This window comes from Alligator mississippiensis, chromosome 5, assembly GCF_030867095.1.
Source record: "Alligator mississippiensis isolate rAllMis1 chromosome 5, rAllMis1, whole genome shotgun sequence".
Lineage (NCBI taxonomy): Eukaryota > Metazoa > Chordata > Crocodylia > Alligatoridae > Alligator > Alligator mississippiensis.
The window spans coordinates 192,538,874-192,552,721 of record NC_081828.1 but is presented as its reverse complement, the minus strand read 5'-3'; the positions used below and the strand labels follow the sequence as shown (position 1 = coordinate 192,552,721).

At 43.4% G+C, this 13,848-nt stretch overlaps 1 protein-coding gene across 1 annotated transcript in view; it reads right to left on the bottom strand.

Annotated features, from left to right (window-relative positions):
• The window catches only part of ZEB1 (zinc finger E-box binding homeobox 1), a 245,785-nt gene that overhangs the window by 21,134 nt on the left and 210,803 nt on the right, over window positions 1-13,848 (bottom strand). Inside the window, exon 5 of the mRNA XM_014609062.3 lies at window positions 2,980-3,182. Coding sequence (XP_014464548.1) covers window positions 2,980-3,182 — 203 coding nt within the window. The remainder of the gene's footprint in view (window positions 1-2,979; window positions 3,183-13,848) is intronic.

The window sequence follows — 13,848 nt, the reverse complement described above, 5'->3', positions numbered from 1 at the left end:
TCTACATGTGTGCTTTACTGAAAAGTGGGTGCATCTACATGTGTGCTTTATTGCAAATGCTTGACAGTAAAGCATCACCATCTACATGAGTGCCAGTATTAGGGCACAGTAAATAAATTAACTCCACCATAAGATAGTACTGTCAGGGATGGTACTATCTTACAGCAGAGCCATTTACTGTGCTGTAACACACATGTGGATGGTGACTGGGACAGCAGCACTTTGAGATGGAGGAAAGCAGCCCTGGGCTGGCAGTAGGCTCAGGGGTCAGCCACATGGCTCCACAGTTTCAGCATTTTCGTGTCTCTGCCTCCTTATCCCACCACCCAGAGAGTGTAGCTGAACCCTGGAGCCTGGTGCCAGCCTGGGGCTGCTCCACCCTTGCTAAAAGTGCAGCTGTCCCAAGTGCATGTGTAGACACTGAACCCAGGAGCAGTGTACTCCAGTGCAAACTGCTCTGGCATTTGTCACATTACATTAACTGTGCATGTAGATGCACCAGGTTGCAGTTATACCAGTTATACTGGATATAAGGCTGCAGTTATACCAGTATGAAAAGGGTATAAGATCATGTGGGTAACCTGACATTGATCTGAGATAAAATTGTGTAAAGACTTACATGATCATTGCATATTTAATATTTTTATGGAAAACAGATGATGTCAAAAACATTTTACATTTTTAATGAAATTATGCAACTGTGTGGATAAAATATATGTATATTTTTGTATAGTCTTGTATGACAATCTTGTTGAAATAATTAGCGATATACAGAATCAGGGCAACACACGTAGCCGTTTTGCCAGGCACAGGATGGCAGTAACAAGGGCCAAGTTCAAAACTATAATATTTGATAAACTGAAAGCTTTAAAAAGCCATTAGAAATGATGAATTCTCTGAAATGATGAAACTGAAATGAAAGCATTTCAGGCAGTGTCCCACAAGGATCTGTTCTTTGCCCATGTCTATTCAATCTTTGCCAATGATTTGGGAAAAAAACCCCATAAAACTGTTGGTGATAAAATCTGCAGGTGGCAAAATCTGGAAGAATGAGAAAAAATTAAAAGAAGTCAAATTTGGTAAAGTTGGCTCATTTGAACAACATATGCCAAATACAGGCCTTGCTCCTAGATGATATTGTAAGCCACACCTACAAAAAGGGAAAGACTATCCTGGAATGCAGTGATACTGAAGAGAACATAGGGGGTAGATAACTGAAGTTCCCAATGTAGCATTGTAACAGAAAACACAATTCTTGGATGTTTAAGTTGGGGAATGTCAAAAAGAAGTAAAGAGGTGGTATTGTCTCTTTGTATGGCCCTGATGAAATCCCTACTGGACTAGTATGTCCAATTCTGGTGTCCACAATTATGTTGACTAATTACAAATGGTTCTGAAAAGAGTTACAAGTCTGATTCAAGCATGGAAAAATGCCTTATAATGTGATAATTTAACAGAACAGCTTGAGCTTCCTATTAAAGAGAAAATTATGAGGAATTCCAGTCCATAAGTAGGGGAAGCTATGATGGGGAAGACCTTTATGACAGCAGATGGATCTTTAATCTTACAGAAAAAGGTATAATGGGCGCCAGTGTTTGGAAGGTGAAACTAAATAAATGAAGACTAGATACAGGTGCAATTTTTAACAGGGAAGGTAATTAACTAGTAGAACAATTTATCTAAGATTGTGGTAGATTCTCCATCACTTGGAGTCTTCATATCAAGATTGGATGTGTTTCTAAAAGCTAAGAACAGAAGTAATGGGTTTCATGCAGAATGTATTTTTGAAATTCTGTACCCTTCAATACACAGGAGATCAGATTCAGTGCTGTCAGTGATCCCTCCTGGCTTTAAAAATTATGAATTTCAAATAGAACACTACTTGCAACCTGTTCAGAAATGACCTATGGTCGCAACGTATAACCAGTCCTGAGGGTCATTTGTACAACAGAGATACTGAACATCTGCAACTCCTATTTATTGTATTTAATAGCATCAAACATGAGTTTCCCCCAACCCCATCAACATAGGGAGGGAGAAGGAAGCCTCATCTTAAATTCAAATACTGACCTGGGGCAGGCAATGACTCAGCTCCAGCTGGGGATAGACAGCAGAGGAGAAGACACAACCACAGGGCAGGGCATCAAGGGGCAGGGGGCCAGGCAATGAGTAGGGCAAGTGGCAGGGACAACAGGTGATAGGAGGGAAGACAGGGAGGGCAAGGCGCAGGGAACAAGGGGAGGAGGTTTGGGTCCTTGCTGCTGTATTCTCTACTTCAGTGGTAGAAAGGGGGGGGAGGAACAAATTTAAAAGGATCACCCAGTAATGAGATTGGAGACATGGAAAATTATAACAAATATGTAATTTATAACACATTTATAATTTTCCACTTCTAGAATTTATTATTGGGTGGTCATCTTAAATTTGAAGTCATCTTGGATTTGCATAAATACGCTATCTAAATGCACACAGGGAGGGTTCAGCACTTCTTAGAATCAGCCCGTGAAACATAGAAAAAAAAGATTAGAATAATTTTCTCCTTTTTATTGATTGATATAGTTTTGCATAAGTTTATTCTATGTGAAACAATAATTTTAATTACTCAGTTGCTCATAAGTATTTCATTTCCAATCCAGTCAAATGAATCAAGAGAATGATTCTGCCTGTTGGTAAGAAAACAAGAAAAGGGTGCAACTTAAAGGCAAAACACATAGAGAAATATAATTATTCTATATACACTGCACTTTCAAGGTGGTTGGAAGTACCTAACTAAAGGTGCAATCCAGTAGTTATTACCTAGGGGAAATTCTGAAACCAGTAGTGAGTTTGTCCATGCAAATACCCTAGAAGAATATGGACTTTAGTATGTAGGTTATCTGTTATAAACCTGCCAAAGCTCTACATTATTGTTTATATCACACTCTTTATTCATATTGCTACAATGATAACAAATATATAATTAATATTACTGCCACTTACTTGATCTCTTCCTGATTTATGTGATGTCATGTGGCGTTCAAGCTGTGTTCTGTATGCAAATGTGTAACTGCATAAGGAGCAACTGAAATTATCTTCATTTTTTTCATGGCGATATTTAATGTGTTCCTTCAGAGAGGTAAAGCGTTTGTATCCTCTATCACAATATGGGCAGGTAAGCAGTTGTGAAAATGCATCTGGCGTTCCTGCACAGGACAGACAATATACCTTTATTTAGATCAAAATGAAACCTCTTGGTATAATAACAAGAATAAATATGTTGATGATATATATTCTTAGGTCCATATATACATATAGTTGTCTTGAACTACTGGTAGATTATGTACTTTCAGGAAAGGAATAAGAACTGTTATTTCAGTTTTTCCTGACATGCACCCACTCGTTAATTATCTATGGAACAGATATCACTAAGTTTGCTTTGATTAATCTAAACAGAAATAAGATCTAACTAAACACATTTCTCATAATTAATCATCTATTGGATTACCGGTGCAACACTATAAAATATATGCATATATTTTTTGATTGAAAAGCAGTTTAAAAATTTCAGAACAAAGTCTGCGAATTCATCAGTGATTTAGCTTTGAATATGCATGCCAATCCTGCAGTCGTATTTACCATTTAGCACTACTTTGCCAGTAATGAATAGTTGTTTTACTTTCAGTTGAAGAAATACAAGGAAACATGTCATACAAATATTTAACTCATAGTAAGATATTGTGTAGGGATGGCAAGGATGCAGAGATGACACGGATGAAAGAAAATAACGAGAGAACAAAAACATTTGGTACCAGAAGACCAATTCTGATCTTTCTTGTACCAGGTTTACACTGGTGTCACTCTACTGACTGTTACAGAGTTCTTCTAGCTTTATGTCAAGATAAAAGCAAAACAGATTTCAGGCCAGATCCAAACTGGTCAACTGGGCATCCAAGCAAATGCACAGAATTAAGATACCTAAGGTCCCTGGCACATAGTACATTTATGGCACAATTAACATGCCAATCATGCCATAAATTGCAAGAATGCTACACATTCAGCTAATGTATGGCACCATAAAGTAGCAAACCAGGCACAAAGATGTTCCACAAAAAATAGGGAATATCTTTGTGGCTTACTTGTATAGAGCCATCAATTGAACACGTAGCATGCACCCATCCCAAAGTGCCATAAACTGAACATGTAGCATGCCCCCATCCCAAAGATGACAATTAGTTGACTGTCAACTTCACCACTGGGATGAGACTCAGCACTGTGATCAAGTTGTCCCTGGTCCCAATGACGAAAATGAACTGCCTTGCATTTCAAGGTTTCCTGGCAAGAGTAAACCCTGAGAAACCTGGCAATTCCCATGCTCAGCAGCCTTTCCTGCCTTGCTCCAAAGCCCCTGCAGGGGTCGTGGGGCAAGATACTTAAAAATTTTCGGTCATGCGAAGCCATGGGGAACTGGGCTACATGCATGGTTTTTAGATGTCCCAGTGTCCTGAGACACTTGAAAACTGTGCAATTTTCTTTGAACCCTGGTGCTGTCTGGGGCCCAGGCAGCTGATGGGTGGCCTCAGCCCCAACCAGTTCAGGGTCTCAAGCCTACTAAGAGTGGGGCTGACAGTCAGCTCATTGTCAGCCCTGGCCCCAAACAGCCTGGTATCTCAAAAAAACCTAGGGCTGTTGCTAACACTAAGCTGATTGCTGGTCATAGACCAGGGAGCCCCAGGTCTTAATCAGCTGCCACCTGCATAGCCAGCATCCGCAGCCCTGCACATGGCACTGCTGACACTGGTTTTAAACTTGCCACACAGGGGAAAGCTGATTGGCTCCCACTGCACAATACTTGCAGAACCACCTGGGTTTCAACTTGCCAGTGCAGGGGAAATCTGTGCTCCCCCTCCACCGGCAAGTAGAAAGGGTGTGATTGGGTTCTGATCCCTGATCCCACAATTGTACTTCCTGCCATGCATGTGTGCCATGGTAGGAGGCATGATTGTTGGGATTGGGGATCAGACCCCATTGCTAAGTGGCATGCTTCAGTAAGCAGGGAATGCTGGGAAGAGTGTGGACAGTTCCAGGGGGCTGGTGCTCAGGCACCATGAAGTTAACAGATGTCCACTGTGATGGGGTGCCTCTTCAGTGGTGGCCGTGAAGCCCTTGCAGCCCTCACTTCCTGGGCAAACCCCTTCTGGTTTCCTGCCATGCCTTGATGTTGGTTATTTTAATGAGGGAGGCTGCCCCAGGGCTACCTAAATTGTTCTTCCAAACAAGAAGAACATCTAACGCAGGAGGTACGGTTCCTCTAGGGGAAATGCCTTACCGGACTTGGTGTTGGCTATGGGGGAGGACCTGGTAGGGGAGCTATAGATTCATGGTCACCTTGGGGACAGTGATCACCAATCAACTGAATTCACCATCCGGCGTAGGGTGGGTAAGATAACTAGTAGAGAAGTGCTTGACTTTAGGACGGTTAACTTCAGTGTGCTCAGGAGTGTAGTCAATGACACATTGTAGGATAGGAGTATTGGTGAGATGGGAGTCCAGGAAGGGTGGTCATTCCTAAAGGAGGCAATCCTTCGGGTGCAGAGGGAGACCATCCCAATGTGAGAGAAAAGGGGCAAAGGAGCCAAAAAACTTCCTTGGCTGAACAGGGAAATCCAGAGGAGCCTAAGGGCAAAAAAGAAGGCATATAGGCAGCGGAAGCAGGTTGAAGCTACCAAGGAGTATACCTACTTGGCCCGCGCTTGGAAGGAGGCATTTAGAAAGGCCAAAGCAACTACAAAGCTGAGGCTGGCAATACAAATTAAAAACAACAAAAAGTCTTTTTAGGTATGTAGTGAGTAAAAGGAAGGCACAGGGCAGCATAGGACCCCTACTAAACAAGGAGCAATTAGTGACAGACAGGGGGGACAAAGCTGAGCTATTCAATGAATTTTTTTGCCTCAGTGCTCTTGAACAGGGGTCAAGATAAGTCTCCTGATGTGCTCTAAGACAGGCATCAGAGGGACACCAGCCCACCAACTGTCGATGTTGACTTGGTGCAGAGTAACTTGGATGGACTGAACGTGTTCAGGTCAGCAGGCCTGAATGAGCTTCATCCGAGAGTACTGAAGGAATTGGCCGGTGTCATAGCAGAACCACTGGCACGGCTGTTTGAGCACTCATGGAGCTCAAGTCAGGTCCCAGAGGACTGGAAAAGGGCCAATGTGATCCCTATTTTCAAGAAGGGGAGGAAGGAGGATCTGAGTAATTACAGGCCAGTCAGTCTGCCCTCCAGCCCTGGAAAGGTCTTTGAAAAGATTACGAAGGATCATATTTGTGGGAGCCCAGTGGGAAAAATAATGCAGCAGGGAAACCAGCATGGATTTGTAGCAGGTATATCATGCCTGACCAATCTGGCTTTGTTTTATGACAGGGTCACAAAATGCTTAGATGCAGGAGTAGAGGTGGATGTCATTTTCTTAGACTTTAGCAAGACCTTTGATACGGTATCTCATCCCAGTCTCATAAATAAATTAAGAGGCTGTGATATAGATGTTTACATGGTCCAGTGGGTGGCAAATTGGCTTAGTGGTCACACCCAGAGAGTCATAGTAGATGGGTCGGTATCAACCTGGAAGGATGTGGGTAGTGGGTCCCGCTGAGTTCGGTCCTTGGACCTGTACTCTTCAATATCTTCATAAGTGACTTGGATGTGAGTGTGAAGTGTACTCTGTCCAAGTTTGTAGATGATACTAAATTGTGGGGTGAAGTGCACACTCCAGAGGGTAGGGAACGACTGCAGGCACACCTGGACAGGTTAGAAAAGTGGGCAGTACACAATAGGATGCAGTACAACAAGGACAAGCGCATAGTGCTGCACCTAGGGTGCAAAAATATCCAGCACACCTACTAGCTGGGAAGTAACCCTCAGCAGCACAGAAACAGAAAGGGAACTCAGAGTCATAGTGGACTCCAAGATGAACACGCGTCGTCAGTGTGACAAAATCATTAGCAAAGCTAACTGCACTTTATCGTGCATCAGCAGATGCATGACAAAGAACCAAGGAGGTGATACTTCCCCTCTATGCGGCATTGGTCAGACCGCAGTTGGAGTACTACATCTAGTTTGGGGGACCACACTTCAAGAAGGATGTTGAAAATCATCACCAGGTGCACATAGTCTCTGCCTTAAGGGTCAAGAGGGTCCACAGGAGGGTCACTTGTATGGTTGGGGTTTACAGGACAAGCCCTATAAGGAGAGACTGAGGGACCTGGACCTCTTCAGCCTCTACAAAAGAAGGCTGAAAGGTGATCGTGTGGCTGCCTACAAAATCATTAGGGGGACACAAGGGATCGGAGATGCTCTGTTCACCAGGGTGGCTTTTGAGGTAACAAGGAACAATGGTCACAAAGCGAAAGAGAGCAGATTTAGGCTAGATATCAGGAAAAACTTCTTCGCAGTAAAGGTGGTCAAAATTTGGAATGGGCTTCCAAGGGAGGTGGTGCTCTCCCCTACTTTGGGGGTCTTTAAGAGAAGGCTGGATAGGCATCTGGCTGGGGTCATCTGATCCTAGCACTCTTTCCTGCCTAGGCAGGGGGTCAGACTCGATGATCTGTTGAGGTCCCTTCCAACCCCAGCATCTATGAATGTATGAAAATCATCACCAGGTGCACACAGTCTCTGCCTTAAGGGCTAATTGCGTGGCTCTGTTCCTTCCCTACACCATGCCCCATTCCTCAGAGATGACATCTTCTTTGGTGTGGTCTGTCACTTAAGGCCCCATCTGGGATTCCTAGACCCTTACTGGTCCCTCACTTTCAGCCTCTCAGTAGGCTCTGGACCCCTTTTCTATCGTGGTGGTCCAGAGTTGCAGTCCTCCTGCTAAGGTGGTGTTCTGTCAGCAAGCTCCAGATCATACTGCCAGATTCTCTCAAGGCCTGGACTTATATCTGCCAACTCCCTGGGTCAGCTGATCACCCGATTAGGCTTGACCTATACCTGCCAGCAGCTTCAGTGGCTACCTGGCCTCAAAGTGGCAGGCAACACTACTGCCCTGCCACATCTACCACTAAATAGCACAGACGGATACCACCTGTGTCACAGCCACAAATTTTGGGCATTTGTGGCATGAGCAGGAGTATGGATATTCATTTTCTTGGCTTCTGTGCTATCATAGAAATTTTTATAGTGGATGGTCTAGAGCAGGCTTGTCCAACATGCGGCCCATGGGCCCTCCAAGCTGTTTTCTGAGGCCCGCTGTGCTGCGACGAGAAACGGAAGCAAACACTGTGGCGGGGGGTGTGATACCTCTTCCTGTGAGGTCTTTGAATATGGTTCGCCGGCCCACTAGGTGATAAAAAGTTCATGATCCAGCCCCACATTCAAAAAGGTTGGACACCCCTGGTCTAGAGATTTCCCTGTGAAGCCTTGTAACTCTCTCCATTAACTATATGGAGTCGAAACAACTTACTATTTGTATTGCTCTCCTGGGACAAGCTGCCTATTTTTCAGATGTTCAAATTCTTAAGTTGGAAACATCTACAAGGTCAATTTGGATCTGGCCTTTAGTCTCTTTAGGCAGGACTGTATGTGAGAAGACCTCATGTTTACTGTTTTGCAAATAAGTATATATATTCAATAACTCTGTAAATTTTTCATGTACACATCTATTTTATATACCCAGTAATTCATTTGTAAGATTGTGACCATCATGGTTGGTTATCTTCTTATATATTTTTGAATAAAAAACATTACATTGTTTCAAAAACCTCTCAATTTATTTTCAGATAAATAAAATGCGGGATTTGCCAATCTTGGATCAGACTATTAGTCTATAAAGTAAGGAACCTTGCCTCTGGCTGTTCCAACTCTTCATGCTTCAGAGAAAATGGAAGGCAATTTCTGCTATAATTCAGTTATCCAACTGTGCAGAGCTATTATAGGGGAGTGGGACAGAATGTCTTCCTGAGCTTCATAGATTATCATCCTATGCCCTGAAGCATAAGGTGTAAATTCCCATGGATCATTATTTTAACTTAAATAACCACAAATATTAATACTTGTAAGTTTAGCTGCTATCTTTGAAAGTACTTCTAAATTATTTATCTTGATGACCTCCTCTGACACTTAATATCACATGTTGATTATATGCTCCATAAACTAGCATTTCCTTTTGTTTGTTTAGAATTTACTGCCCTTCATCTTTAAAACATGGCTCTACTGTTCTTGCACAGTGGGACAAGGGAAAGAGGAGAATCAGTTCAGTTTTCACTATATTATTTACATTTTTTCTTTTTCAAATAAGTCCTTCCTTCCTCTTCGCATTTTCAGGGTAAGTAATGCTCATGGAAATAGGTTAATCTCCACTGGTTTTGTGTTATTCTGTGGATTTTTTCAGTCTCTGCTCAGGCTAGATTTAAATGGATGTCTAAAGCTAAACACAGCTGCGTAAGTGTAGACATACTGTAATTTTGTTTTTATAATATCTATTATTTCCTCTTATTTTTATAATTCACTTTAAACAACAGAAGGTCCATCATTCTGTCATGACCCAAAGGTCTGATTTTTTGTGTGTGCTTTGGCACTAAGAATTATCCCTGTGGGTTTACAGCTTCATTGCACGGAGGAGTTCTGCTGCACAGAGAACCCGCGTGCAAGGGAGAGAGTTCCCGCCACTTTGCAGCTGTCTTTGCAGGGTGCATTTCCTTTGCAACACAGAAATGCACGGTGCAAAGGAGTTCCCGCTCTTCGCATGCAAATTCGTGTCCCACTATTGGCTAGTGCTAAATTATTCCCACGTGGCGGCTAGCGATTGGCCTGCTAGCCGTATAAGAGGCTTGAGCAGTTTCCGCCCAAGCCGAAGAGGACTCCGCATCCATCTCGTGGGGACTCTGGGTGCGCGGCAGGGTCATCGAAGCCCTGTGTGTTACTCAGAGGAGTTTGGCGGCCTGATCCACCGCCCACCTCTTCCCGTCTTCGAGCGGTAACTTTCTATAAGACATAATGACGAGTTTTCTATTTTGATGCGCGCTTGTCCTCGACATCCAGAGTTCTGTCTGCGTGGAGCCTAGCAGACTCCACGTGATTGTTCGTGTTTTCTTTTGTAACCGCAACTCAAGCAAGTCTCCAGCCTGCACCGCGACCATCTCGGTGTAAGTAAACAATCTTAAAATCAACCATTACGTGTCTGTGCCTAATTCTAGCTCGGCGCCTGCCCTCTCCGACTCGGCCTGCCCGCCACAGCCCACGTGCAGCATGACGAAAAGGGCCCGGGTTCTGGCTCGGCCCGCACACATTCCAGTGTGAACGTAACTCAGTGCATCTCATAACACATTGCACTTATTCATGTTAAAATTTAGAGAAGAATTTTCAAAAGCTTTCATTTTTGGCCAAACTCTGCTCTCATTTGAGTCAGTGATGAAATGGAGGAGTTAAACCAACACTGAGCACTTTTGAGAACCTCAAAATTAGGCCCCCTATACACCTGTAGGTAAAAGTGATTGTGGGATCACACATTAGATCCCATTGCACCTTACTGCTGGTGCATGGGGAGCTTCCTTTTCACCAGAAAGAAGCATGCTCCCATGGCTAGGAGCTCCCCTTGTTGAGGGGCTCTTAGCTGCAGGGGTGACCCATGCACCCCTCAGGCTTGGGGATTGCAGCCGCTGTGATCTCCCAGGCTCAGGGGTGCGTGAAACCCCTAGGCCTGGGGCACCACAGCAGCCATGATCAGCTCTGGGAGTGTGTGCAACCCCCAGGCCTTGGGGGATCATATCCCCAAGCCTTGGGGATCAGGGCAGCTGTGATCCTCCAGGTCAGGAGTTTCACACACTCCCGAGCCTTGGGGACTGTGGCTGCTGTGATCCCCCAGACCAGGGGGTTTCATGCTGGGCTTGGTGCAACTCTGTGACTGAATCCTGAGAGCTGACAGCCTTCTCAGCCACAAGGGAGACCCGGCTATATGTGCAAATTAAAACTCGACAGCAACCAGCTATAAAGTTACTATACATTTTCAAGGTCTAACTTTATAACTGGTTGGAGTTTTTATTGTGTGACAGCTACTTTGCACAGGTAGCTAGTCTTAAGGTAATTGGACAGTTAACCAGTTAACTGCACAATACCTGTAATGTGTAGAGAGGGCCCTAATCATGCAACGTACTACTTGAGACCCAAGTTTGAGTACATCCTTTTCAGAATGTCTCACAGGGTTTTTTAGTTTAGTAACACTGACTAGTGTCATTATCTTGCTGTCCATTTTCCCCCCAATTTTTTTTATATCTATACAGGCACACACACAAACACACACATATATACTCTGTGTGTGTACAGTAGTATATTCTATACTTGTTCATGTGCATGTGTGTGGGCACTTGCAAGTGTGTACACACATTATATATTAACACAGAATATCAGTGTTCCCTATTAAGATTCCCAGAATACCTCATTACCATCTGACTGGGCTGGAAAATGTAAATAACAGATTCAAACAGTGATTAAAATAATTTTACTAAAAACCACTGAATTAACTCAAGTAGAGCCTTTGTAAGATTAATTTGAAAGTTGCTGCAATTATAACTTTAGATTTAAATTTATGATGATTCCACCCCCCACCCCCCCTTTACTACACCCCACAACACAGCCATCAGCATTCCTGGATCTTACAGCTGCATCTCCAGAAATGTAATATATCTCATCCAGTGCACCAAATGCCCTGATACAAAATACGTAGGAGAGACCAAACAACAACTGCACACCAGAATGAACGCACACCGGAAATCTATCAAAGACAGGAATACCCAATTACTGGTGGGGGCACATTTCTCACAAGAAAACCACTCTCCCTCCAATCTCTCAGTCCTGATCCTCAAAGGAAACTTACACAACACTTCCCAGAGACGAGCCTATGAACTCCCACTTCATCAACCTCCTGGATACTAAAAATCATGGACTAAATATAGACATTGGATTTATGACACATTATAACCTGCCTGACATCTGACTGCCCAGGTCTCTCTCCACTTTCATCCCCCTTCTCCCCTCACACCCCACCTGTCTCTCACCCATTGACTCCTCAGTCTACATTTTCACTGGCTACCTGTCTTGTATGCATACCAGCCCAGCCGCTGGCTCCTTTACTTTTCATTCCATCAGGAAGAGCACACACCAACTGCTGAAACTTCCTTAGCCTGACGAAGGGTTTTTGAACCCAAAAGCTTGCTTAATAATTATTTTCCAACTATCTGGGTTGGTCTAATAAAAGATATCAGATTCACCCAAGGAACCTTGTCTGCCTATGTCCTTAGACCAATACGGCTACAACCTACACCCCTGATGATTTCAATTGCATTTCAATGCCACTATTGGCCAGTGACTCATATGAATCTTACAGAACTGCTAGACAGAGCTCAAAATATTAAAAAATAAGGCTCTGATCCTGTAAATACTTAATTAGGGCTTTACTCACATAAATCATCTCATTGACTTCAATGGGGCTCTTTATGCTTAAAAATAAGTATGAGCACACGTGCTTGCAACAGCAGGAACTAAAATAATACTCTGATTAACAAAAGGCCTTTACTCATAGTAATATAACTTTATCACTTCAAAACAAAATTGTCAGGTATTAATAACCCCCTTTGTTTGAGCTTGTAATTACATTTGCAAAAACTTAATTGTGAACTTTTGTATAGCCATACAGGACAACGTTTTCAAAAATAGAAGCCTAAAATTAGATTCTTCAGTTAGGCAGGTGCTTTGAAATGTCCTTGAGTTTATGTTGTCCTCACAATAAAGATATGAATGAGGTCCTTGACTTTTCTGTTTCCGAACTTGTGGAATTTCAGGTGTGGGAGAGAAATGCGTATAGGAGGCTCCTCAACCACTCCATCATAAATGTGTCTGAGAGGGAACCTGGGCTGAGACCTCTCCTAGAGCAAAAGGATGGGCATTTCCTGATGACTTCTTTGGAAAGGTCTAGGATCAGAGACACCCCCTTCTGCAAATATGACCCTGAGCACTTAGTCCTTGATGATCCACTCATGACGTAAGGAGAAAACTCTGTCCGGGAGTGTGTTGCTGTGGCTTGGAGACTGGGTAAGTGTACTGCCAATAGGTATGTTTGGTGGTCTAGTCATAAACTGACTGCCCCTCTATATAGGTTGAGAAATCTTGCACTTTCCTGTCTGCTGATACAGAACATTGTGGAAGAGTTGCCCATCATATCTGGATGACGTGGAAAAGACTGTGCAAGGCTTCAGTATTGCTCTGAGTACTAGGGTCGCCTATAAATGTGCATCAAGGCTGCTCTGACACGTTGAAATTACAGTGCATTAGAAATTGAGTCTGCTGGAGTGTGGTAATTACCGTGTTCCAGCAGACTCCAGCATCAGGTGCACCAGTGTCCCCGCACTGAAAAATGGTGGTGGGGGCGCTTTAACTAAAGCTCATTTGACAAGCTTCAGTTAAAGTGCCCCTGCTGCCATTTTTCAGCACAGGGATGCTGATACATGGGACACTCTGGGCGCTGAAAGCGGCTCCAAGAGTCGCTCTAATTAAAGCACCCCTTCCCCATGTCTCAGAGCATGTGTATAAATGCCCTAGGACATTAATATAGAGCTTCACTTTTTTTTTTTTAACTTGAAGGTATCCTGAATGTGCTCCCTGAAAGTTATTCTCTCTGCCCTTCCTTGTTCTTGACTTAAATGACTAACAGAGTGAATAGCAATCAGGAACATAGATCTCAACTTAAGAAATAGGCACTTTGTGTAATCATCTAATACTGGAATCTGGCCATCACAAGATAGGCATGGATATGACTTTAGAGATGAAACAGGTCTGAGTCAGGCCTTCTGAGGAAAAATAAGATGCAGCCCTACTTTCAC